Raw genomic sequence first — 26,881 nt, 5'->3', positions numbered from 1 at the left:
CATACTTGTCAATCTCGCCGCTATTTCAAGGAACAAGATCACGTCGCTTGAGACCGGGGACGCCATAACAAGCACACCATTTCTGTGAGTATCCATTTCTGGGAGTATCCATATCTTCATAGTTGAAGACTTCGTAGTTGAAAATATCTGTAGTAGAATCATATTTGTTTTGGACAGGATTTCGAAATTGTCGACTAATCTCACAGTAGATATTTAATAGATATTTCATGTGAATTTAATTAACCGATAGGTCCCCTACCCAGTCACCCCTCCATCTTTCTCAACACAGGCTTAGGACTAGCTATGGCCGAGTTAATGTGGAACTAAGTAACTCACCATCAAACTTATATGTCAATGATCACGTGATGAATATCGTGTGCCTGGCCGCTTTTATCCAAAAGAGAAATAACAGCTGGCAAGCATTTCCAAGAGTTTCTTATCACCTGGAAGATGAAACCATGTGTGTCGTGGAACAATAGGATATGTGTGTTCTTAAAGTAGTAGAATATGTGCATGCTTAAAGTAATAGAATACGGCTGCGCTTTAAGTAATGAGGGTACATGGCGCTTGAAAGCAGAGATGGGATACTACTTACATACAGACAAAAGGTAAGGTCACCTACTTTGCCATTAAGTGACCTGACGAGCCAATAAAATGTATTGAGATTCAAAATTGAACTTTCTTTATGCATAAATTATTTTTCAATGGCAATAATTAGATAGATAAAAGTAGAACTTCAAACCAATTTTCCCCTCTTGAGAAACTGCATTGCTAACAGGCTAGCCTCTTCGAGCTTTTAACATGTAAATAAAATTTTTATCGTAGGTAAATCTATGTCTAAAGGAAAAGGTACATCTATCCGATAAAAAAATGGCACGGTTCCCAACGGTGAGTCAAACTGATACCTAAAACTATCATTCGACAATTCTCAGGAAACCATTTAACAAATCTCTCCTGCCTTTCGAAGCGCCGACATTCTGGAATCATAGCTGATCACTATCACTACACTATATTTCAATATTCTGATCTTGGTTTGCATGACTTATCTTCCTATTCTTCCAAGTTTTTTTTTGGCTGAAAAAGAACATCCTGGACCTTGACTATTCTACTTTTGTACATCTTCACTGCATCCACCGTCCACCCCAATAACACTACCCAGGTAAGAGAAGTAATACATATACATGCTCTTCGTTTGTTTATTTACTCTATTTATGTGCTTAGGGTTTCCTTCTTTCATAGTACGGTAGCAGTGTTAGTAAAATAAAGTTAGTAATAAAGTGTTAGTAAAAGAGTACCTAAATGTTACCGAAAAATTACTGATAATGCAAGTGCTTTTTACTTTCTCGATTTGTTCATTTACCCTAATTTCTCCGTTAGATATTACAGGCTTTCTCTCTCCAGAGTACTATTGTTATTGATGCTGTTTTATATACAATCTTCTAGAAAAAAATTTCAAGTTCATGGAAACACGTGCTCAAGCATTACCTATCTCTGAAATATGCAAAACTCATGAAAGACGTTTGTATTCTGAAAAATTAGAAAAAATGAGGTATTTTTAACTTACGAACTGGTGATTGGATCTCAATGAAATTTGATATTTAGAAGGATATCGTGTCTCAGAGCTCTTATTTTAAACCCGACCGGATCTGGTGACATTGGGGGAAGTTTGGGGTGGGGGAACCTAAAATCATGGAAAACGCTTAGATTGGAGGGATCGGGATGAAACATGGTGTGAAAAATTATCAGAAGTCTTACATACGTGATTTGCATAATTGGAACGGATCCTCTCTATTGGGGGGGGGGGGGGGTAATTCTGAAAAATAAGAAAAATGACGTATTTTTAACTTACGAAGGAGTGATCGGATCTTCATGAAACTTCATATTTAAAAGCACCTCGTAACTCAGATCTCTTATTTTAAATCTCTGAAATATGCAAAACTCATGAAAGACGTTTGTACAAGGTTCTCTTGAATAGCTTCTTATGTTTTACAAACGTTTTTATTTTCGAAAAAGGACTTATGGAAGTAGACTCCTTTGAAATATTAGCTAAATAGTTTACAGAATTCAAAAGTTCATAATCGTTGCAAACAAACAAATACATCATTGAACAGCTCTTAAGTAGTAAATTATACGGTACTCCTGTATTATTAAGAATTAAATAAAAAAAGAGTTTTTTTTTTACTGAAAGTAAGGAGCGACATTAAAACTTAAAACGAACAGAAATTACTTCGTATATGAAAGGGGATGCTCCCTCATCAACGCCCCGCTCTTTACGCTAAAGTTTGACCCTTTCTCTCAACCCTACAACAGTAAAAAACTTCAGCAAAAAGAGCGGGGCGTTGATGAGGGGGCAGCCCCTTTTGTGTACGAAGTAATTTCTGTTGGTTTTAAGTTTTTAATATCGATCCTTACTTTCAGTTAAAAAAAACTTTTTTTTTGTTTAATTTCTGAACGTTTTTGAATTAATGCATGTTTTGATTTTGGCTCTCCGCAGATGGATAATTAAAACGAAATTTGCATTTTTTTTTTTTTTTTTTTTTTGGCTAAATGGCTTTCTAAGAGTTTTGATTGAATGGTATTGAGAAAGTAAGGACCGGGAGAGGAGGCCTAGTTGCCCTCCAATTTTTTGGTTATTTAAAAAGGCAACTATAACTTTTAATTTTTTACTAACGTTTTTATTAGTAAAGGATATACGTAACTTACAAATTAGCTTACGCAGCGAACTTCTGTATTCGCATGTTTTTATTACATATATGAGGGGTTCACCCCGTCGTCAGTACCTCGCTCTTTACACTGAAGCTTAACTTTTGTCCCAATTCCTTAAGAATGACCCCTGACTCACAAAGGCCGTAGAATAAATAGTTGAAATTACTAAAAATATTTTAGAGTGGAGAACGAGGTATTAGGAAGAGGTGAACCCCTCATATGTGTAATAATTTCTGTTCGTTTTAAGTTTTAATGCTGCTCCTTACTTTCAGTTGAAAAAACTTTTCCATATTTATTTTCTTCATTTTTTTTTAAATAATGCTAGAAAATCCTGCGCTCCTTTCATGAAATTTTCTTCCCCCGTGACCAATTCCTCCAAGAAAAGTTCCCCCGGCATATCCCCCTCTTCCCAACCAAAAAATCCTCCTGAAAACGTCTGTGCACTTCCCAGTAACCATTACTATACGTAAGCACTGGTCAAAGTTTTTGACTTGTAGCCCCTCCCAAGGGGACTGTGGGGGAGTAAGTCGTCCCCAAAGACATAGTTATAAGGTTTTTCGACTATGTTGAATAGAATGGCTATCTCATAATTTTGATCCGGTGACTTTAGGAAAATAATTAGCGTGGGAGGGGGCCTCGGTGCCCTCCAATTTTTTTGGTCGCTTAAAAAGGGCACTAGAGCTTTTTATTTCGATTAGAATTAGCCCTCTCGCAATATTCTAGCACCACTGGTTTGATACGATCACCCCTGGGAAAAAACAACAAAAAAAAACAAAAAAAAAAACAAATAAACACGCATTCGCGATCTGCCTTCTGGCAAAAACTACAAAATTCCACATTTTTGTAGATAGGAGCTTGAAACTTGTACAGTAGGGTTCTCTGATACGCTGAATCAGACGCTGTGATTTTCAGCAAGATTATATTACTTTTAGGGGGTGTTTCGCCCTATTTTCTAGAATAAGGCAAATTTTCTCAGACTCGTAACTTTTTATGGGTAAGACTAAACTTGATGAAACTTGTATATTTATAATCAGCATTACAATGCGAGTCTTTTTACGTAGCTATCGGTATCAAAATTCCGTTTTTAGAGTTTGGTTACTATTGAGCTCCTTACTACAGTTCGTTACCACGAACTGTTTGATAAACTCGTGAAGTTTGCTTTATGTACGATCTATGAAAACCCGTTCATAGCCACAAAGACAAATAACGAGTGACAGTATGCTGTGGACTTAAATAATTTGCCCAATATTTTTGAGCATTAGGGGGTGCTTGGGTAAGGTTAGGTTAAGTTAATTTCAAAGCCGTATCCAGGATATTTTCTCGGGGTGTTTTACTCAAGGACTTTTTTCGGGAGGGGGGGGTACACAAAAAACTAAAAAACGCATAAAATTATTTTCATGGCCATTTTTGTTAAGTTTTTAAGCGCTAAACAAACATTTTGGGTTGGAGAAGGGGGGAGGGGCTGGTTCGAGCAACCTAGCCCTCCTCCGTCCCTCCTTGGTATGGTCTTGGTTACTTTGCCCCCACCTATCCCTAATGTGTAAATATATAACCCAAATCATATTATTATATAGACTAAAGTACTATATTTTCATCAAATTGTGGTATATTTCATTAGGATTAACTTCTCGAGGGTGTTCTGAATAACACAGGAGTACTAATTACACGACAATCAATAATCATTATTGTTTAAAGAATTGTTTAAATAAATTGAACTGAATTGTTTAAAGTGACACAAAGTCGCAGTTAGTACCATTTTTGCTGCGAAATGGCAGTTTTGTTGGTAATTTTAGAAAAATTATGTTAAATCTTACGTAATAGGAACCTCGTGGCTTGTCCTGTGGCCATAAATGCTTGACTTCACCTTGAACTATTAATTTGCCTGGACCTTCCACATTCACAGGCAACTTTTATGAACATCTTCTCTTCCTAAAAAAAAAAAAAAAAAAAAAAAAAAAAAAAAAAAAAAAAAAAAAAAAAAAAAAATCGGTAAATCTTTACCACCTGTCCACTTTCAATCTCGTCTTTACTCTAATATTATACTTTACAATAATGAATCTACATATTTTATTGCCTCAACAATTTAATTTAATAAGAGACGGCGCAAAGTGCAAAATTTTATTTATATTTCTAGAATTTTATAGGAGCTTTACTGATTTGGATAATGAAAAAATGTTGATTTTGCCCTTAAAACTGCAAAAAAAATCAGCATTTTGGTAAAGTTAGTTGGTAAACAGCTAAAGGCACCATGTTAAGGCTTCAGTCCCTCCTCAGTTTTGGAATATTGAATAAAAGAAACAATTTTATAGTATTTGGAAGACAAAAAAAGAATACTTTTCAGGTGAAAATCACCATTTAGGTAAAAGACCCTTCTTTTGGTTAAAACTTTTTCAGGGTTTCGACAAAAAAAAAATGATTTTTACTTTGTCTTTCGGTAAACAAAGCATCGCAGTTAATATCATTGTGTGCAGCGGAATGGCAGTTTTGTTGCGAATCTAAGAAAAATGATGTCAAAACTTGCGTAGTAGGAGCCTCGTGACGTGCCCCGTTGCTATAAATGCTGGAGTTCACTCGTCTAACCTTTTCAATTTCCAGAGAAAAGTGAAGTCGAGCTCAAACCTTGGATAACCTAAAGAAAGTATGACTCTTATCTTTTGTGGGAATATAATCTTTATTAATATTCAAATGTATTGTCGACAGGTTTCCATTTCGTTGGGCGGTCGTCTTGTTGCGCTTAACAATACCAATAGAACTAATGTCAACAAATAATGTCAATAAACGCAATTTTTAGGGCAATCAATTATTCAATTTTGTCACTTGTTGATATTTAAGATACTTCTTTTTAGTAGTTTCAAATAATTCCTAGACGAGGCCTAGCATTACTATCGGTCGGCTGACTCTCCGTCTGGCTACCTAAACTCGAAAAGAATAGCTCAAGAAATGAAAGCTTTTGATAATGAACATATTAATGAAGTATCTACCACAATCACTGAAGATTATACTTAATTTGTTGAATGATTTTATATTGTATTTGACTGATGTATGTCTTTTCTCTTCAGTAATGGAACTGCTTGACCTTCTATTCTTTATGACAAAGTTTTAATAAAGCCAAAAGTGACAAGCTCCTTATACCCTGAGCACGGCATGATAACGCGGCCGATTATAGACAACATAACCATACCCAAATTTTAAACCATATAGCAACTTTTTTGAAGAGGTTTTTAACTTGAATCAACTTTACAGATACTGTTCCCAGGACTCCCCAATGACGGGGTTTAAGTTATAGAAGTACTGCCATATCAAACAGTTCGTGGTAACGAACTGTAGTAAGGAGCGACCCGGCTCAATAGTAAACGAAACTCTAAAAAACGGACTTTTGATGCTAAAAGATACATCAAAAGAATCAGATTTTCATGCTGATTTTAAATATATAAGTTTCATCAAATTTAGTTTTTGTCATCAAAAGTTACGAGCCTGAAAAAATTTGCCTTATTTTAGAAAATAGGGGAAAACACCCCCTAAAAGTCACAGAATCTCAACGAAAATCACACCATCGCATTCGGCGTATCAGAGAACCCTATAGCAAAATTTTCAAGCTCCTATCTACAAAAATATGGAATTTCGTATTTTTTGCCAGAAGACAAATCACGGGTGCGTGTTTATTTGTTTGTTTTTTTTTTTTTTTTTTTTTTTTTCTTTTCCCCAGGGGTCATCGTATCGACCAAGTGGTCCTAGAATGTTGCAAGAGGGCTCATTCTAACGGAAATTAAAAGTTCTAGTGCCCTTTTTAAGTGACCAAAAAAATTGGAGGGCACCTAGGCCTCCTCCCACGCTCATTTTTCTCCAAAGTCAACAGATCAAAATTTTGAGATAGCCATTTTGTTCCGCATAGTCAAAAACCATAATAACTATGTCTTGGGGAATGACTTACTCCCCCACAGTCCCTGGGGGAGGGGCTGCAAGTTACAAACTTCGACTAGTGTTTATATATAATAATGGTTATTGGGAAGTGTACAGTCGTTTTCAGGGGATTTTTTTTGGTTTTGGGGATGGGGTTGAGGGGAGGGGGCTATGTGGGAGGATCTTTCCTTGGAGAAATATGTCATGGGGGAACAGAAATTCAATGAAAAGGGCGCAGGATTTTCTAAAATTACCATAAAAGAAAACAATGAAAAAATAAACATGGAAAAGTTTCTTCAATTGAAAGTAAAGAGTAGCATTGAAACTTAAAACGATCACAGATTATTACGCATATGAGGGGTTTTAAAAATACTTTAGCACAAAGAGCGAGGTATTTAGGAGGAGATAAATACCTCACTCTTTATGCTGTAGTATTTTTTAGCAATTTCAACTATTTATTCTACGGCCTTTCTGATTCAGGGGTCATTCTTAAAGAATTTGGACAAAACTTACGATTTAGTGTAAAGAACGAGGTATTAACGAGGGTACAAACCCCCTCATATACATAATAAAAATTAAAGAATATAAAAGTTTGTTACGTAAGTTAATTCTTAAGTTAAGTATTTTTTTACTAATAAAAAAATTCGTTAAAATTAAAATTTATAGTTGCCTTTTTATGTAACCGAAAAATTGCTTAGCAACTAGGCCTCCTTCCCCATCCCTTATTTCTCAAAATCGTCTGATCAAAACTAAGAGAAAGCCATTTAGCCAGAAAAGGAATTAATATGCAAATTTCATTTTAATAATTTATGTGTGGAGAGTCAAAATCAAACATGCATTAATTCAAAAACGTTCAGAAATTACATAAAAAAAAACTAGTTTTTTTAACTGAAAGTAAGGAGCGACATTAAAACTTAAAACGAACAGAAATTACTCCGTATATGAAATGGGTTGTCCCCTCCGCAATCCCTCGCTCTTTACGCTAAAGTTTGACTCTTTGCCACAATTCTGCTTTTTAAAACAATTAAAAGCTTTAGCGTAAAGAGCGAGGGATTGCGGAGGGGACAACCCATTTCATATACGGAGTAATTTCTGTTCGTTTTAAGTTTTAATGTCGCTCCTTACTTTCAGTTAAAAAAACTAGTTTTTTTTATGTAATTTAAGGTAAAGGAAAGGGGTGCATGTGAACTTTAAATGTTAAATAATCAAGAGACATGTAATCTCACAAGAAATCTTAGCTAATCATAAAATATTTGCCTGAGTTTCAAAAATATTAATTAAAATTACATTTTTGGTAATACTCAAGGAGGTCCAGATTTCCAACCGCCATGGTAGCCCCTGCACAGACGCTAAAAGATTGATTAGGAAGACTAGAAGTCTCTCGAAGGATTTAATTTGTGTCGTAGGTTCATATTTTTTAAGTTGTAATTTTCATAAGTTATAGGGTCTAGGTTTAGATTCACATACCTTCATCTGGTTACACCACCAACCAAGTCATGAGGACCAATTTATCCTATGAGCCGACTAATTAACTACTATATTTCAACAAAATTCGCCTATAAAACTTGAAGGGACGAAGATAATACTTAAATTCATACGCAGTGGAATGGGAAAATTTCAATGGTAAAGAACAAAAAACTGTTCTAAAACTATGCTTATAATTTGGTTCATTGAAACATTATTGATGATACTCAGGCTAATCATTCTAATGTGGGCTATAGAAAAAACGCGCAGCTGGTGTGTTATCGTTGATTCTCTCTAAATGACATAACCAATTAGAATTGGTCACTATAAATAATGGCACAATAATACAATTCATAAATAAATATATACACAGATATGCAAGGCCGCTACTTATGAATTCAGCACAATATTAAATGTTAAACAGTTTTGTAGTAAAGGTTCGTGAAACCAGGCTTTTAGGAATGGAGGAAAAGCTTAAAAAAAAACTTTTTCACGTGCTGACCTATGGTCTGCGTTGCGAAGGTAAAGATCCCCTGCTTCAGTGCCTTCGACCGGGAATGCAATGCGTGGTTGGGGGCAAATTATCCAACGCTTACCGTGTTTCCCCCCCCCCCCAGATTTCTCCAGGTATCTGTTTGATGCTGAATTGACTCAGGCTGATGCTTACAGAGCCTACGGAGTCACAACATTGAACCCAGTTTCAAACCAGATACTCAGCGACACCAGGACTCTTTTAATCTTTTCTTCTCAATAAATTCGTATTAATGTAAATAAAAACTTCCACAAAATTATACGGTACCCAGACAAAAGAAGAAAAGAAGAAGGAGTGTTATCCCTTTGGTGGTCAACAGATCTATGTAAATATAATCAATAGCTCCATAAATCTAAAAAAAAATCAAAACTTTAAAAAAAAGAAGCTGAATCATAAATATACGTCAAACACGGTATGTTCTTCTGAATCGCTATACGTGACAGGCGTTCATAAACCGACTAGATTTTAGTTTTTAGGCGAGGATACGCCAAATAAAAAAAAACATAAATTGGCTGTTAACTAAAGATAGACAAAGAACGTTAATGTCTCTGCCAAACATTCGGAGAAAAAGTTGGCTGGAAAATGACCATGTGGTTTGTTGCTTTCCAAGATCTAGTTGGATAGGGTCCAAAAGCCTTGGTAAGTTTATAAATAATGTTTACAAACAAAACCCCCGTAGACGTCAAGTAAAACAAAACAGTGCCGAAGGGTTTATAATAAAACTACAATATATTGACGTTATTCACAAACAAAGGAAACGCTAAAATTAGGTGAAACAAACGAAGAGGGTTCAAAACTAGATGGGTTTTTTTCTTTCCCAACTCCCTACTCCAACGAATGTCACGACCAAGCACGAGCTCGCATTTTAATTCGAAATTTCCTGATAGAAAGAACTTCAAAATCGTTTGAGTTATTTTCCCCTTTTTGCTACAAAGTTGACTACACATTTTAAATTCCCAAAATATGACTGAAACTCCCCTGTATCCAAGGGGATATGACAGAAGATTTTTACGGGATACGATCGAATCGCCTTAGTTTATTTATTAATAATGTGTACATAGAAAATTCAAAACCCAACATGAAACAATAAATACCGACAGCCCGTGGGCTTCTTTTAGATTTGCTCAAATAAATAAACAAATTACCAAAGAACAAAGGAACAAAAAATAGTATGGCGTCACTCGACAACAATGCAATCAAACAGTTCCAAGTAACGAACTGTAAATAAGGAGCGATGCAGCTCAATAGTAACCGAAACTCTAAGAATAAGAGTCTTGATAACAAACGACACATCAAAATAATCGAATCTTGATACTGATGCAAAATATGTAAAGCTCATCAAAATTAATGGTACCAATAAAAAATCATGAGCCCGAGAAAATTTGCTCAATTTTCGAAAAAGGAGGAAAACACCTCCAAAAGATCAAGTGACCTTAATGAGAATCACTCCATCGGATTCGGCTTACCAGGGTGCCCTACTGTATAGGTTTCAAGCTCCTATGCTACGTGGGAGGATCTTTCCAAGAAGTCATTTTTCATGGTGTAAGGGAATTTTCCATGGAGGGGTTGTCGGATTTTCCAGCATTATTTAAAAAATGATCAGAAATTAAACAAAATAAACAAGTTTTTCGGGCGAAAGTAAGGAGCAACATCAAAACAAACAGAAATTATTACGTATATGAGGGTGGCCCCTTCGTCAATACCTCGCTCTTTACGGTAAAGTTTTGTGGTCCCTTTAAAAGCGCCATTTATTCTAATTAAACGGTCTTTGTTATTCAGGAGTCATTCTTAAAGAACAGGGACAAAATTCGAACTTAGGCGTAAAGAGCGAGGAATTGAAGAGGGGGCCTAATAACTTCTGTTCGTTTTAAGTTTTAATGTTGCTCCTTACTTTCAGTTGAAAAACCTTTTTTTAATTACTATAAAATTGGAACTAGAAACACATGGATCGCTGGAGAATTAAAAAAGTTACTAACCTCTTTAGTAACCGAAGAAATGGTATACTTGGATGTCCTATCCGGATGTAGAATTTTTCAAAAATTTCAGCTTCTGCTGCTTTGCACCCTTTACTACAAAATTAACTTTTATCTTTTCTTGACTCTCAGCTTTTTATATTGTGAGATAGCAAACTATAATAAAATATCGGTATAGAAGCTCAGAAGGTTTTTTTTTAGTAAGGTTATATAATTTCGAATTATTAATGTATTGTTATATAACTCTTTTTCAAGATAAAGCCATTTTGGGCTTTTTTTAATCGTTGAATAAATGTTAACTTCTATTGATCGTTCAAGTCAGAAATAAATTTTAAATCCCTTAGTACGTTTGGATAATATACTAAAAGTTAACTTTAGTTGAATTACAGTCAACTTCAAGCGGGTTAACCTCCATACTTTAAGCTACTCTGGCTGCTCCCCCCCCCCATTCCTAGCTGACTCTCTGAGACTTCTGTCAATGAGTAGGGTCTGCGCACAGCCACTTAAGGATGTTGTGGATTTCTCTTATGAAATTCAAAATATTTTATAAAGGTAGTCTAAGAGGAAATTATAAAGGATTCCATTTGAGTTCCTCTGAAGGTTTTGTCTGAAAATCTGGCAATAGCCTAACCGACATAGAAGTACACTTTTGACATGTGGACCTTGCTAGAACTTGAGTGTAGTCGATTAAACTATAGCCAGCTATCGTAGACCAGGGTCCGATCATGCTCTCTGTAAAATGCTGACGCTGATGAGCCTTACCTTACAAGGACAAATAAAATGAGTTGTCTAATGCCTAATTAATATGCGGAAACCGTAATCTCGATGATCAGTCCGTATTGAATGTTTGCGAAAGATTGAGTAAAGAAAAAATGGGTTTAATTTCTATAAAGCAGTGAACAAAAATTAAATATATAAACTACACTTTAACTAAAAAAAATAAAAATACTCCAAATATTTCGGCCCCACGTCTGGGAGCCTTTCTCAACGGAAAAAAATGAAAAAAATTACAAACCGACAATTTAAAACTTTTTTAAGACATCAAAAATACCACGACAAATAAAACACCGAAATATTCGGAATATTTTAATTTTTTAGTTAAAGTGTAGTTTATATATTTTATTTTTGTTCACTGCTTCATAGAAATTAAACCCGTTTTTTCTTTACTCAATTTTTCGTAAATGGAAAAGCAGTGTGGTCTAAGAAATTATTGAATGTTTGGCCAAGAATTGGCGAAGATGTATAATTGTGACTAACTGTGATCCTTATATAACTGACGATTTGCAATTTAAATTACAAAAATGATGCGTTCGTCCTATCTCAAAGTGCATTCTCGGCAATCAAATATATTCCAAATAATGCGTTACTTATTTATTTTATCAATGCAACTCTGTAAAGCAGTGGCTGTCCCTTTGCGTGAAGTTGCGACAAATGGCGGCTGACTTTCATCATCCGTCTCGATTTCGCAATTAAATAATTCATTAGAATCAAGTGGATTCTCTAAAGTACCAGTGCCACTAGCGGTAATAATACCGTGATGTCGAACCTATGACACGTATAATAGAGGTGACAAGTGAGTTTATCTTAGGTGACATTCGCCAACAGCGACAAAAACACGTATATGCTCATCTGTCAAGCGAAAAAGAAAGTTGTATTGTAACTTAAAAAAGATGTAACGTGTATTTTTCAATGTACTATTTGGACTCGCATGTTCGTCAGATCAAGATAGAAACTAGCCAATTCTGGAATGAAATTGCTTGAATAGTTGAACCACGAACAAGAAATAATAGTGGAACCACGAACAAGAAATGTGGAAAGAATTGAACAAATTTCCTGACACTTTCAGTGACAGAAGAATCCAAGCCATGGCTTCAATGACAATTTTTTTTCATCAAAAAAATTCTTGTTAGATTTTATTCTCATGACCAAATAATATTCAGACGAACATAAAGAAAACTAGCAGAAAAATACTGGGTCATGGGATCCTGCTTCGCTTTAAAATACATTAAGTGTAAGCTTGTAATCATAAAAGATGCAAGACATACCTTAGCAACAAAAAAGCGACTATTTTCCAATTGTTGAACCATATGATCATCATCGCTTTTTTCCTTAATGTTTCTTCTATTTTGTTCATATTATTCAGTTTGGTATTGGGTGTGCAGGAAGGGTGTGCGAAAGCACAGGATGGCTGGCCCCCAACCGCCCATTGCACTTCCTGGCTGAAGGGCCAAGAAACGGAGATCAGCACCGCCGGTACGGACTGTAAAGTCTAATGCCGTATCCTTTACCTTTACCTACCCTGATTCTGGCTTGGATGCAGTTTTCATCAGCGTTTATATGAGTATCAAGCTACAAAAAAAAAATCAGCTCTTACCTACAAACGTGTCGAGAAAAAAAAAATCTGAATTTTTGTCAACAAACCTGTCAAGCAAAAATAAGTGCGAAAAAATGCTCTATGGGACACATCATATTGGTTACATAATATTCTCATATATATATATTATATATATATATATATATATATATATATATATATATATATATACATATATATATATATATATATATATATATATATATATATATATATATATATATATATATATATATATATATATAGAGAGAGAGAGAGAGAGCCAAGCTTAAAAGGTTCACCGTATATATATTTGAGGCTCTTTTTCCTCTAATTTATTCATTTTTTTCCTCTGTCCGAACTTTTCTTCTTTCGTTGCTTTTGTGTATGGATATGCTGCAAAAAACTTAATTTTCAAATTCTGTTTTTCCCAATGTTACAGACTGATGAGACTATGCGGTTCACCATGACTTTTGTTGTGAATTCCTTGTTTTAGTTATCTTGATTTTCTTTTCCCCTTCGTTTCTGTATTTCTTTACTTGTTTTTATTCATGGATAGGATTCAGAAACTGAATTTCTAAGAATCTGTTTTCTCTACGTTATCCGCTGATTAGCCATTAAGAGATTGTGAAAACCTTTAATTTTATATTACAATCATTTATTTGGTTATATTACGATTTTCAAGATTAATGACGGACGTTGAACGAAGAACTGAACAATCACCACAGAGAGAACTTGCAGACTCAATCGCCAAGTATGCACCACTGGATGACTTGAGAATCCTCATAGCAGGTGGAGCCAGGCCAAACGACCCCGTAACACAGGTAATACACAATATATACGTAATTTAGGTTTTTATTAAGGGGCAGGGGCAAAGACAGAAATTATTACTGGTGATATTAGCAGGTGAATATGCAGGCTAGTTTTGTCAGCTTACAATTCTCTTTATGGGAGGTTATGGGTTTTTGGGCCAGCAGATCCCTTGGGTCTTGATCTTGCAGCAAGACCAGGCGGTTGTCTACCTCCACTGACATTTGAAATTCATATTTTGCTCGGGGATTTGTTTAACCGTAAGCTTTCCAGACTTGGATACCATTAGATACGTCCATATGGCAGCTTTTATGCTAGTTACTGAGATGTATTCCCTTGGATACGCCCCGTACGGCTGCTTTTAGGCTGGTTCCTGAGATGGATTCCCTTAGATACGCCCTTATGGCAGGTTTGAGGCTTTGGTTCCTGAGATAGGCAAGTTTAAAGAGCCATCTTTATTTTTGCTTCAAGCTTCCCTATTCTTAAACATAATTTTGCTATCACACTCAGATTAAACGTACTTTTGGCCCTAGTTCCCAAACATAATTCCTCAGTTATTGCATTTAGAATCTTATATTAGCCTAATTAACAGTGAATTTTTAGAGAGAAAAACAATTCATCTAGTCAAATAGAATGTGTTAATTTTTATTTCCGGTTATATTATATTGCTGATCATATTCAAAGAATACAGTATATAGCCTGAACATTCTTCTGTTTTTCCTTCTGTTTTTCCTTTTCAGTTTCTCTACCGAGAACAGTTATACGAACTGTTTGATTAATTTTCCGTATAATAAGTCAGTTCCCTGCATAGGATAGTCACGTAGAAAAAGTAGGAGGTGAAACTTACCAAGGGTTCAAATACTGGATTCGTAAAATACAACTTTCCTGGGGAGCCAAGCTCGAATACAAGCGTTTGTGCTTTTGTCAGAAAAGAGCCTTATCTATTTAGAATGTCCAAAACTCTGCATGTTACAAGTATTTTCGATCTTTCCATAGAAGTAATCTTTCCTGCAAGTGTCAATATGGTCGAATTTGTGTAGTTTAGGAATCACTGAAACAGGTTCATAAATCCAGCCTTGCATTATTGAAATTTCCTGCAACAGGACCAGGGACTTGATTCCTAAGTCCGACTATTTACAGAAAGAGGAGGATTTACCGTTTTCAATAAAAAATAAGCTTTACATTCGGTTTTGAATTAACAGTAGGAACAGTCATATCAAAATGTGCCTCAGTTTAAAACTCAAACGAGAAGAGGGTTTAGAAACAGTGGCGTAATTTTGTCAAAATCCTGGGAGGGGGGGGGAGAATCGGAGCCACTTTTCCCAAATCAAGTGAAAACATCTATAATAGAAAAACGAAGCATTTGGTAGGCTACCATAAAGGTATTATATGGTATTATAAGAATACTTTAAATGTGCTTTGTAGTACTATAAAGATAAGTATAAACTGAGCCGTTTATGTTGATGCTTGAACTATGCAGGCTTATCATCGTTTTGACAAGATTTTTGAAAAAAACTAAGCTTCAACTGGAGGGGGGGCAAACTGGGGTCTGGTGAGGGCTGGGAAAAACCAAGGTCTGGGAGAGGAAGTTACCCCTCTGCCCTGTAGCCAATTACGCCCCTGTATAGAAGAAAGAGTAATACTTAGTATAAGGAATGTTCTAATAAAAAAAAATGTATTCAACCATATAACTACAGATATTCAATCTGTTAATCGAGGTAGCAGACTTAGATTCATCAATTTTTAGAATATTTAAATTGGTCATTTAGTATTTCTGTCTCATTGAAAGGCTGTTATTCCGACATTGCCTTAGTAAGAACAGAACGGTATACATTTTACTTTTTTATCTGTATAGAAACGCGCTTGAAATAGAACCTTTTAATTTGACCCACTGAAATCTTTCAGGGTCTTCGCCCTCTCCACTATGCCGTTTGGCAGCAATATTCAGAAGCAGTTCATCTCCTTTTAGTTCGAGGATGTGATGTCAATGCTCGTGATGATTGTGGATATGCTCCCTTGCATCTTGCTGCTGAGCATGGGTATCAGGACATAGTGAACATACTACTTGAGCATCAAAGCACTGTAAGTATGTTTCATACTTTTACAATTTGTACCAAATTTTTTAACCTTGAACCTATAGTATGTTTACAGCTCAGATGACTTATGGAATATTTATGCTAACATAAATATGGATATTACGCAAAAAATTTAGTCTTATCATAGACTGGCTAAAATATCTTTGGTAACAGTCTAGTTTTTGTCCTCTTTGGACTTAAGCGCTATAATAGTAAAATTCATACCGCAATATATTAGGAAAATTTCAATTTATCGGATTTACAAGGGGTGCTTACAGTTTAAATTTTCCCTCTTTGTTTCCTAAATCCTGAATAAGGTCATAGCTTAACCACAAAGTCTGCTGAAATTTGCTGTTTCTTTTTCTTTCAAATTAACCTTGTTAACCAAGTTTTTATGAGAAATTCGTATAAAAAGAATGAAAAACGAAATTACCGTAATCCCTTAACGAAGGTTGTGGCTTTGACTCAACTAAACTAAAAGCGTCCTTGAAAAACCAGTGAATCTAATTCTTCTACATGCAATGAAGTAAGAATTCATTGTACCGCTTACATAGCGAGAGAAAATACATTTCAAATATACAAAAATATTGCTACTCGGCATGGCTATCAAGGCAAGGTGAACCTACAACATGAGTGAGGATCACTGTAGTGAGGATTTCCAACTTGAAGCGCCATCAATTTGTCTCACTTTTATTTTAATTTCCGATTCTATTACCTGCACTCTTCTCTGGTATAAGAAGGTTTTCAAAAGTTTAAGGACCTTTTAAAATTGATGAATATAATTCCTTGTTAAGAGAAACCGTTTTTTAATTACTAGTTATTTAGTCAATGGGTTTTTCGGACGATAAGCAAAAAAAGAAGAAAGAGGCGTACTCTTTTCTAAAAGTCCCCCCAGTCGTGAGTCAAGAAGCATTGCTTACCAAACAACGAACAAGCCTTCAGGCTTTAGACATGAAAATGTATGGTCTCTTGTCATTATCCGAAAACCAACCGACTATTATGGTAAAAAGAACCTCAGAAGAAACCGCTAGTTGTTATACAGCATCAAAAGATTGCTTCCACAGCAGTGGTCAGCAGTGATAGGTTGGGTGTTACGGACACTTGCCAATTATAAAACCTGAGATTTTATTATTTTAATTATTAGACATTGTAACTATTGGTGTTTCGTTTACAAACTCTTTCAAACTTTTTTAGGTAAACTTCCTTGAAACACATGAAGGACGAGAATTTTACCCACACGTGGAAGAGCCTTTGCGACTTGCAATAAAAGGTGAACATTGGGATGTTGCAAGAATTCTTTTGGAGCATGGAGCCAACCCCAATACGAGGTGAGAATAAAAAAAAATGTCTGCTTTGTTCTCATATCACAAATTTTTATACTGTAGCAAAAAATTCAAGTACCAAACATCTCCAAGATTTTAAACAGAAGAAGAAATAATTTTTCCTGTCTGACATGAATCTGTACGAATGTAAATTAAAGTAATTATTAGAAAGCGTCTAAATGTTTGGGTCTACCACAGTGGCGGTTCTGGCCTCTCTTGCGCCCGGGGCAAAATGGTGCCACTTCCTACCTTTCTCCAAAAATTTTCCAGACCAACTCTTGACAAAATTTTCGTTCATTACAAGAATTTGTTTTTTGTTCGTGCCATCTTGAAATAACTCTTCTGTATTATGGAAATTTTAGGATACAATTTGCTTATGCTTACTGCCAACTACGCCAACTAAAAATTTCAAAATTACAAAACGATTATAACCGTTAGATTATTTATCTGAAATTTTGCCCCCCCCCCAAATTTTGCACCCTATATGAGTGCCCCCTCCCTCTAACCTAAAACCCACTCTGACTCACATCCTTGACAAAAAAGTGCTTAAATTAGTTATTTTGCTTTCTAAACAAATTGATACTGCACTTCCTCAGGAATGTCAATAGGTAATATACCATATACTTCTTTCTTAGAAAACGATGTCTCATATATAAAGTTTCGCAACTACTAATGAATGTCTATGGAAACGAACGCTAATAGATATTTTCTCTTATTTGATTATTTAAGTAACATTTAGTTACTTAGTTAAATTCGAAGGCGGATCTAGAGCAAAATCTTGAGTTGGGTGGCTAATGTGACAAGAGCGCCAATAATTGACAAAATTCACAAGTCTATTTAAAATAAATGGTAAAAAGAAAAAAAATGAGGGTTCTGGAAAACCTTGAGAGCCTGCAGTCTCCTCCGTCCCCTGGATCCCTGCCTGCTTAAATTAAACAATAATGAAAGTGGAATTGCGAAATTAAAGTTAGGAAGATATAGATTTGCTTGACTAAGAACTAAACACAAAAAAGGTCAAGTAGATCGTTTTCTTTTTTTATTGGAGGTGGATGATATATTGGTAGAGAGGCCACAATTTTAATAAAAAACAAAAACAGAGAAACGAATATAAAAATGACAAGCGGGTCTATGGCCAGTAAATGAAAGGAAAAAAAACGAATATTTCGCCCGTATACAATAAGGCGTCTTCATCGTAGAACAATAAAAAACTAGAAACTAGAAAATATAGTTAGAACTAAAATAGACAATAATAAAATGTATAATATACAATTTCTTACGTATACAATTGGCAGCTACCTTCATTAAACCATAAAAGTAATTGGATTAAAAATTTTGAATAAGAAATGAACTAGATTATATTATTGCAAGATAATTTTATGCAAAGCTTTTGATGCTGGAAGTCGTTTAGGTTTTTTACTTGAAGTAATCCATTGGACATGTTGCAAGACATTATTTTTGAATATGGAAACATTTTTTTTTAAATAATATCCTAAACAGGATCAATATTTATATTACCAATATCTCTATTGATTGATAAACCTAAGAAACCATGTTTTTTATTTCTAATACTTCCACAGCCTATTGAGTGAAAACTTTATCATGGGAAATTCCTTTGCTGCCTTGAACTGTACAAAAGGGTCCGGATTATAAAAGATATGTTCTGATAAAACCGAGGTGAAACTTTCCAGAGGTTTTGTAAATTTTAGAGCATTATCTATTGAGCTCCGGTGCTCAAAAAACGTTCTACATATTGTTAAAGCGTTTGACAAACGTAAAATCCTTGGTCTTGCGGAACATTTTACGTCGGTCGAACACATCAACAATTTGAGGAATGTTTCACTGAATATTGTCGCTTTAATTTCCCCTCGGCTGAGACCTATCAGTCACTGCTGCCACACACCTCCCTTGGACTTGATATGGGATGTTCCATTTCTTTTGTTGTTAAATATTTTTATTCCACATTTTCTACTTCATGGTTCATCCGGCTGTGGTATGGCCAAGAGGGCTACTGGGCCAGTAAATGACCGAAATAGGAAGCATTGTCAAGTTTTCATATGTTTGTGTTTGTTTTCCTTAAGCCCAGTCTACTGTGAGACTTCACTAATATCAATGTTAACTAGAAGTAAGTTGAGCCAATCAAAATTTTTCATGTAGAATTTTTCAGCCAATTAAATAATTCTACATAAATTCGGAATAATTCAAATTAGCGTTAGCTAAGTCTAGGCATTAGTATAATATTACTATGAATTGGTCCTTAATTGTACGCTACTTCGTAACACCATCCTGTTTCTGGGTTAAATAACTGCATATACAAGTCCAGTTGGCACTATGTTTGTTTATATTTCGTAGTGTATATAACACATATTCCAACTTCGATAAAAATAATAAAAAAAAAAACTTAGCTATTCAAACACAGCAAGCCTTAACTTTGTTTGGATATTTACCCGAAATCTAATTTATTGAAATAATTTAGACAATTAGTCCTGAATCCAAATGTTTTGCTACAGTTCGGAATTTAAACCCTAATTTATTCATCAGATATTTCCTCGGTTGCGACATCAACCTCATTCATCCTCAGAATACTGACTTTTTGGAGCTACTAATTGCTTACGGAGCAAACCCTGATTCACGTGATAGAGGTGGCTTAACTCCCTTGATGAAGGCCTGTAGAAACCCAAAGGTAAGAGGTACTCATAGAACCTAAAAAAGGGGGGATGCTGTTAAGGAATTCATGCTACCTAGGCTAGAAAAAAAAAATAAAAAGTCTACCAAAAACGGAGAAGATTATCTAAAATTGCTCTAAAATATATTTCTCTTTACTCCCCCCCCCTCTTATCCCGTTCAAAAATCGAAACAAAGCCCAGATAAAAAAAAGGGCGAACTTTCATACAATTCAAGCCAAAAACCGGATGAAGATCCTCCCGAGCAATTATTAGCAGAAAAGGCACTGAATCAATGTTTCAGTTGGTAATAACTACAGAACAAACCAGTGCAGTGAATAATCGATACATCTATTAAATAGCTAATTTGGTCAGTATTAGGCAGTCACAAAACATTAGATGCAAATAGAAAAGCATTCAATTTAGTTTTTTTTTATTTGTAATGAAACTTTGGGATGGTGAGATAAAAAAAAATAACTTTTTTTTAACAAGCGTTTTAAAATAGTTTATAGAAAGGGGGGAGAAAAAAACAATTGTTTTACAGGCATAATTTTTAGAACAAGAAGATGTGAATAACATTAACTTTATAGTAAAATATTCCTGTGTAAATTTAAGCGATTAGGGTATAATGAGAATCGTACAGTTAATAGTTGGTGGGGCCCAAGTGCCTTTTGATAGGTGGACTGTTTAATGCGTTTATCATTGATTAATTAAAAAAATATTTGTTTCATAAATTAGATAAGAGACTATTTATAATTCAGCTTATCTTATTTTTTAGTTTATCTAATGGAATCTAAAATATACCGTTGTTCGTTAAAAAAATCTGACTTTATCATTATTTTTCCTAAATATCGTAAATAAAAATATTCAAATAATATAAATAAGTATTATAAATAAATATAAGTACGATAAACTCTTCAGATCACTATCAAAATTTTTTGGAAACTAAAATTTTTGTCTTTTTTAATAAGAAACACAAAATATTTTTAAGGGATTATAAGTTGTGCCCAGTTCGTTAAATTATTTTGAGAGTTTGGCTTTTTGTGGGCAATTTTTTTTATATTTTGGTCTATTTTAAAGTATTTTTATTGGAGTTAAGTCTAGTGTATATTTGGATCCAGCTAAAGAACCAGATTGGGGTTCAAATCAGTTTCAAGAATCGCAAATATACACATAAAAACAAAAGAAAATGTTGCACAAGAAGGGGGGGAATGCGTTTCTTAAAAAGAAAGAAAAAATTAACAATAAAAATCTTGGTCACGGCCGGGTTTTTATTTTTATCTTTATTTTATTTATGTATAGTTTTATATCTATATTTTTCATTTATAGTATACAGTTTTTGCATATATAGCAAAAAGGTTTCAAGACGACCACTGTCTCAAAAATACTATCGAACCCACAGTTCTCATAGTCAAACCGACATTTCTTAGATATATGTTTTTCTTTCAAAGATACTATAAGACAGCCGAATAGATAGATAATGGTCGTAAGAGCGCCATAATTAGTTTGTGTTCAATTTTTTTTAAGCTGGCAGCAATTTTAAGAGCTGGACAGACATAGCGTCTTTTTCCAAGATTTTAGAAGCATACGCGTGCGAACGATAAGCTGACTTTTCCCCTGCGTTTCGTCGATAAATACTTAAAAGTTGATGCACATGGTCACTTAAAGAATAAACTTTGGTTGCCCAAGATATCTAGTTGTATATTAAGTGAAATCGCACAAGTAACTTCACGAGCTCTGTACTGAATTTATCCAAATTTTGTTGAAAGAGCCCCTCAACTTTGAATAAGTCAGCATGAAAATGCTCGAAATTTGTGGTATACTAAAAAAAAAAAAATCTTAGCGCAAAATCTAGTGCAAAATTTGCCCGAGATTCGGGTTGGAAAAACACTCAAAAGGCCTGGATAAAATGCTCAAAGGCCGCCCAAAGGCCGTTTCTACGGTCCTGCAGACTTACGATTTCCAGAAGAAATCCTACTTTGGTTTTTACAGGGCTTAAATACTGCACTAACTCTTATCCATGCTGGAGCAGATGTAAACGCTCGAGCTGATGAGCGCAATGATTACAGATCAGTGCTTCACTATGCCATACTTGGGGGCAACCCTGATACTGTTCAGCTACTTCTGTCACAAGGTGCGACGGTGAACCCTACTTGGGACTCTTTTGCCGGGACTAAGCCTACAGCGCTTGATCTGGCTATCTTAAAGGGAGATGTGGAGCTTGTTAGGCTTCTTTTAAAAGCAGGTACAGATTTTCTTTTACAATTTCTAAGTTAGTATTGTTATTTATGGATGAAAGTCCATAATAATGCACTCATTGGTTTTCAATGGTTTCCAAGTGAATTTAAATAAACAAAATTAACACGAAATCAGCTTTTGCAACCAGATGTAAAATATAGGATCAAAAATTGAGGAATAATTAGTAATTGGAAACTGAAGAAATATATAAAGAGGTTTGACTTTACAGAGGAAAGATTGTTAAAGGGAAAAATATGTTCAACTTCAGGTAGGCAGCATAAATCAGATGCTCCCTCTAAGATTCAAAAGAAAATAGTACGTGACACAACGAAGCACAATTTTGGGCTCAAGAAAGTTTATTTGGTGCATATACTGTATCTTTCCATGACAAAAAAAGATATATATCATTTTTAAATGATATTGTTGTTTTTTCTTCACGTGAGAATGAGACATGGATTTGTCTTTAAAATATCTTTCATCTATTTTAGTTTGTATGTTCAAAAAAATTGCAATTTTGTACACTTTTTCTTCTTTAATCATGCATAGTCTTTATAAAAGGACAGTTTTTCAATTCTGAATGTTTGATGCGAAAGAAACAAAAATCAGTTAATACCCGTGGGCCATAAGAAAATTATAAGTGCATTCTTGAATTCAGAGTAAAGCGTTCAAGTAGGATTAACTATTTTATTCTCTGAGCAATTTGAGTGTATTCGTTTGTAAATTTCAGTATATTCGTGTTTTGGGTTCAAGGTTTTTCAGTTGTTTGGGGAGGTTACCTAATGAGAATTTAGGTGATAAATCCAAAAATTTAATGTACTTTTTGTCAGTAACATTTGAGTAATTTCTTAAAAAACAATGCACTTCTTCCTTTCTTAAGTCTTCTTTTTCAGTTTTTTATTACAAACTTCTTGGCTCCTTCAATTTGTTCCTTCAATTGCAATAACTGATAATCTGAATTCGTTAAAAAACTGTTTTTTGAACTTTTAAAATTTCAATCTTAAAATGTCAATAATTGGTTTATCACTTATATTAAGCTCTCTACTCAGTAAAACATCGTTTCAAAATATCATGATTAAATTTACTTGTAGATTGTATCTGTGACTTCTCTTGCATATAACTTTTTAAACCTTTTTACGAGACAATTATATCTCTTTTATGAATTATTGTACTAATATTAATTATAATACTTAATAATGAGTAAATTACTAGTTGAGTAAATTACTCAACAATCTGGTTTTTGAACAATTCAAAGTTCCAGTGTATATTCTTAATATTTAACTGTTTGGCACTTCTATGATATATTCCCTGCAGCTCAAAAAGTGAAGTTAGGTTAATCCTAATAAAATATACCTAAGTGTTATAAAAATATATACTTTGGAAACAAATCTGGGTTATATATTTGCACATGAGATGGAGAGGGGGTGAGGGGGGGGGGGGTAAATACAGAGAGTCTGTATGTAAAATGTGTTAGCTACAATTAATCTGCATATTATGAAGTAAGAATTGTTTTCTGATTTCACACTGTACAAATACTTTACCCCCATCCCCTAATTTGCAAATATATGGTCCAAATTATATACTTCCTTTCAACTATCTTTGTTCACTGTCACTTATCTTTGTTTTTTCTTACGCTTACGCTAAGTTGAAAGAAACTAGCAAAAGAAACCAGTTTATGGTGCATCAATGCATGAACAACTTGAGCAGCAGGGGGGGTGTCATACAAGTACCGTTTTTTTTTATTATAAGCTTTGTGATTTAATTAGTTACTTAATGATATCAACAAATTAATTGTCATGATTGTTTAAATGCTGGTTGGAGCATTTAAACTATTAACAAATTTGAATTTTAAGGTGCCAATGTAAACGGTTCATCACCTATATTAGGCAGTCCACTTCACATTGCCTGCACGGAGCATGTTCCCCAAAGGTCCTCCATTATTGAGTTGCTGCTTAAAAAGGGAGCAGATCCAAACATTTGTGTCATGAACGAAGAGAGCACCACAATGCTCAAAAGTGTGATGGCTGAATACCTGTCATCCAATGTTACTCCAAGCTCAGAAATTGTGGGACTTCTTTTGCGGCATGGCGCAAAGGTAGGCTAATGATCAAAGTGCAAGAATACGAAAAACTTTAAAGAATAATTTATGACTCGATGCTAAATTAATGAATTCTATAATTGTTGGAGAAAATTTAAAAACTGCTCGTTTTGTTTGTAATGCATGAACTATGTGCCGGAAATTTTCAGAAATACCAGGTATTGGAATACAACCAGTAGTGGCATCAATTCACAATACTTAGAGGGGAGGGGTAAAATGCGCTTTCAAGACCCAAGAGGGAGTGTCGTTTTCTCAGCTTCTTCGATAAAAATAATAAAAAAAAGGCATGTCTCAATGAAAATAACCCCCCAAAAAGATACTTTTCAAAATCAAAACATTCTGAGAGAAATGACCATTGAAAATGAATCGGCGCTTGAAAGAGACTTTAATGTTGCTTGAAAGAGACTTTAATTTATGAGATATTAAATTTTATGAGATATTATTTATATTAGATATTATTATTATTGAGATTAATGTTATTAGATATTATTTTATGAGATATTATTTATGAGATATAAATTTTAATTTATGAGGTATTAAAACCAGCACTGTGCCAGTTATGAGCTTCTGTTATCTAAGCCACAAGGCAGAGACGTAAGCACTAGGATATAGAGTCTCATAAATAAGTCTTCTTTATACAATTTGCTATTGCAAATCACAGATTTAATGTAGGGTAGAAATTTCAGACAATTAAGCAACCTAGGTCTGAAAATTTTTATCACTGCTCCATGCGGCTTTTTAACGCTCTGCATAAATCTACAGACAGCATGCTGAAATGACCGGTAGCTTTGAACTGATCCTTTAAACATCTCTCTACAATTTTGCTTGCAGGCTAGTTCTATTGGTGGCGATTCATGGGGGATGGGGTCCTCGTTCCCTTAGTTTCTTGACCCAGAATAGATTTTGAACAATTCCTTTCTTGGAGTCTTTGCATTGGAAAAGGGCCTTTTTCATGTATTTTTAATCATAAAATGGTAAAAAAAGTGCACCTTTTTTGGTGTAATTTGGCACTTTATAATGGCGTTATTATGTCGATTTTACAAAAGTCCATACAATATACAAAAATTAGCTTGTAAATGAGCCCTTACACAGCTCTCTATCATGTTGCATTATCCTAATGGTTCTGCTAGTCAGTAGAAGACTTATGAATAATCTTAAAGGAGGCTAGGAGGGGGAAAATTAAAGAGGAGTAATTGCAAACGATAGAATTAGGCTTTTAAATAATGGAGATCATCATAGTGCTCGTTTTGTTCTTCCCAGGCTTTCCATTCCGGGAATGGTACCCCAAGTGCAATTTTCGGTTAACATATAGCACTTTGTGATGGCGTTATCATTTTAAAGATATAAAATATATATTTGATATAAAAATTGCATTTCAATGAGTTCTTTAACAGCTCTCTATGAATTTCCAGTGCCGGACTAGCGACGAAGAAAAAAAAAACTGAAAAAAGAGGACATATAAGCGTTATCCATGCAAAAAGTAACTTTCCTTGTTGTACAAGATGGAGGGCTGTAAGTTTTCTACTTATGGTTTTTTACAATGCTGATTCCAATGTTGCACTTTTCATTCCTCCAGTGCCAGTTTCGACGGGTTTCAGGATCATTTTGAACATTCCTGTAGACTTGTTTTCAAAAATAACATTTTGTTATAGAGATTAATCGTAATACAAGTTACCATTCCTAATTCAGCTAGGCAATTTTTTCTGACTAGACAATATTCTTTAACGCATTTATAAACTTTTGGTTACTATGGACCGTGGTTTGCTCTAAACTCGGTCACTCTATATCCATTAAAATATGTTTTAAGGAATCCCTTATGACTGCACAGTATTAAGAGCCAATCACGAGTAAATGTTGGAGAAAATTTACGCTACCCCCTTCGTCTTCGTCCTCAGATCTGTTTTTAAAGCTAATCAATTTACTTCAATATAAGTTTTATTACCAATTAACGCTTTAACCTACTAATACTATGACTACTAGCAACAATTTACTACAGCACCAGGCCATCTGAAGCCAACACAGCTACGCACGCTCCTTCTCTATCCAAATTCATTCAAAGCCTCCGTCTTTTCACTCTTCCAGGAAGTCCCCATTTACCTTAAATCTTCCCTTACAACATCCACACATCCCAGCCGAGGACAATCTGCTTTTCGTTTTGCCTTAGACAGTTAGCTGAAAAGGGCAACAATTGGCATTTTGCCATCCTTCAATTGCAGAACATTCCCTAGCCATCTCAAACTTTCTCTCATTATAGCCCTAGAAGGTGGGATTGAACGACACTTTCCGTAGAGCCTAATGTTTGAGATACGTTCATTCAGTCGGGTACCCAAAACAATCCGTAGGCAAATAAAACATGTCTGGAAAAAATCTAGCAGGAATTCCTCCATTTTCGAGAGCGCCCATGCTCCAAAACTATACTTGACCACAGTCATTGCTGTCGCTTTCAATATTCTAATCACAGTTCGTAGACTTATCTTCCGATTCTTTCAAACATTTTTAAACTATCAAAAAAGGCCCTTGCCTACTCTACTTGGTTACTCTTGACTTTGGCGACTCTACTTTTAAAATCTTCACTGCACCCACCGTCTTTACTTATAATAGATAATGATAAGTAAACTTACGTAAGTGAAGCTGTACACTTGATTGATCTTCTCGTAACCCAGTATCACCTTTTCATCTTCACTTATTCTTAACCTTGGCGACTTAGTCTTCTTAACATTTTCAAACCTATACTTGCACCATGAACTCGCAAA

The 26,881-nt window shown here is 34.7% G+C and overlaps 2 protein-coding genes and 1 long non-coding RNA gene across 5 annotated transcripts in view; 1 reads left to right on the top strand and 2 right to left on the bottom strand.

The window, feature by feature from the left end:
* Window positions 1–332: 332 nt before the first annotated feature.
* LOC136025239 (uncharacterized) lies at window positions 333–14,793 on the bottom strand. Its single transcript, XR_010617044.1, has 3 exons — window positions 14,586–14,793; window positions 4,521–4,635; window positions 333–443 (listed from the first exon to the last, which is right to left on the bottom strand). It is a non-coding gene; the product is annotated as an uncharacterized LOC136025239 (long non-coding RNA).
* The window catches only part of LOC136025228 (putative ankyrin repeat protein RF_0381), a 29,264-nt gene continuing 2,876 nt past the window's right edge, over window positions 494–26,881 (top strand). Inside the window, exons 1-7 of one of the 2 annotated variants that reach the window (XM_065701051.1) lie at window positions 494–608; window positions 13,614–13,752; window positions 15,644–15,820; window positions 17,008–17,141; window positions 19,674–19,815; window positions 21,788–22,040; window positions 23,884–24,125. In XM_065701051.1, the coding sequence (XP_065557123.1) occupies window positions 508–608; window positions 13,614–13,752; window positions 15,644–15,820; window positions 17,008–17,141; window positions 19,674–19,815; window positions 21,788–22,040; window positions 23,884–24,125 (1,188 nt within the window). In that variant the 5' untranslated portion in view covers window positions 494–507. Of the gene's footprint in view, window positions 609–5,240; window positions 5,345–13,613; window positions 13,753–15,643; window positions 15,821–17,007; window positions 17,142–19,673; window positions 19,816–21,787; window positions 22,041–23,883; window positions 24,126–26,881 lie in introns of those variants that run through there. The other variant, XM_065701052.1, reaches the window with a different exon arrangement.
* LOC136025229 (fucose-1-phosphate guanylyltransferase-like) overlaps window positions 19,456–26,881 on the bottom strand; it is a 35,453-nt gene continuing 28,027 nt past the window's right edge. Inside the window, exon 6 of one of the 2 annotated variants that reach the window (XM_065701056.1) lies at window positions 19,456–19,835. In XM_065701056.1, the coding sequence (XP_065557128.1) occupies window positions 19,780–19,835 (56 nt within the window). In that variant the 3' untranslated portion in view covers window positions 19,456–19,779. Of the gene's footprint in view, window positions 19,836–26,223; window positions 26,301–26,881 lie in introns of those variants that run through there. The other variant, XM_065701055.1, reaches the window with a different exon arrangement.

This window comes from Artemia franciscana, chromosome 3 (assembly GCF_032884065.1).
Source record: "Artemia franciscana chromosome 3, ASM3288406v1, whole genome shotgun sequence".
Lineage (NCBI taxonomy): Eukaryota > Metazoa > Arthropoda > Branchiopoda > Anostraca > Artemiidae > Artemia > Artemia franciscana.
This window is presented reverse-complemented; position numbering and strand designations above follow the sequence as displayed.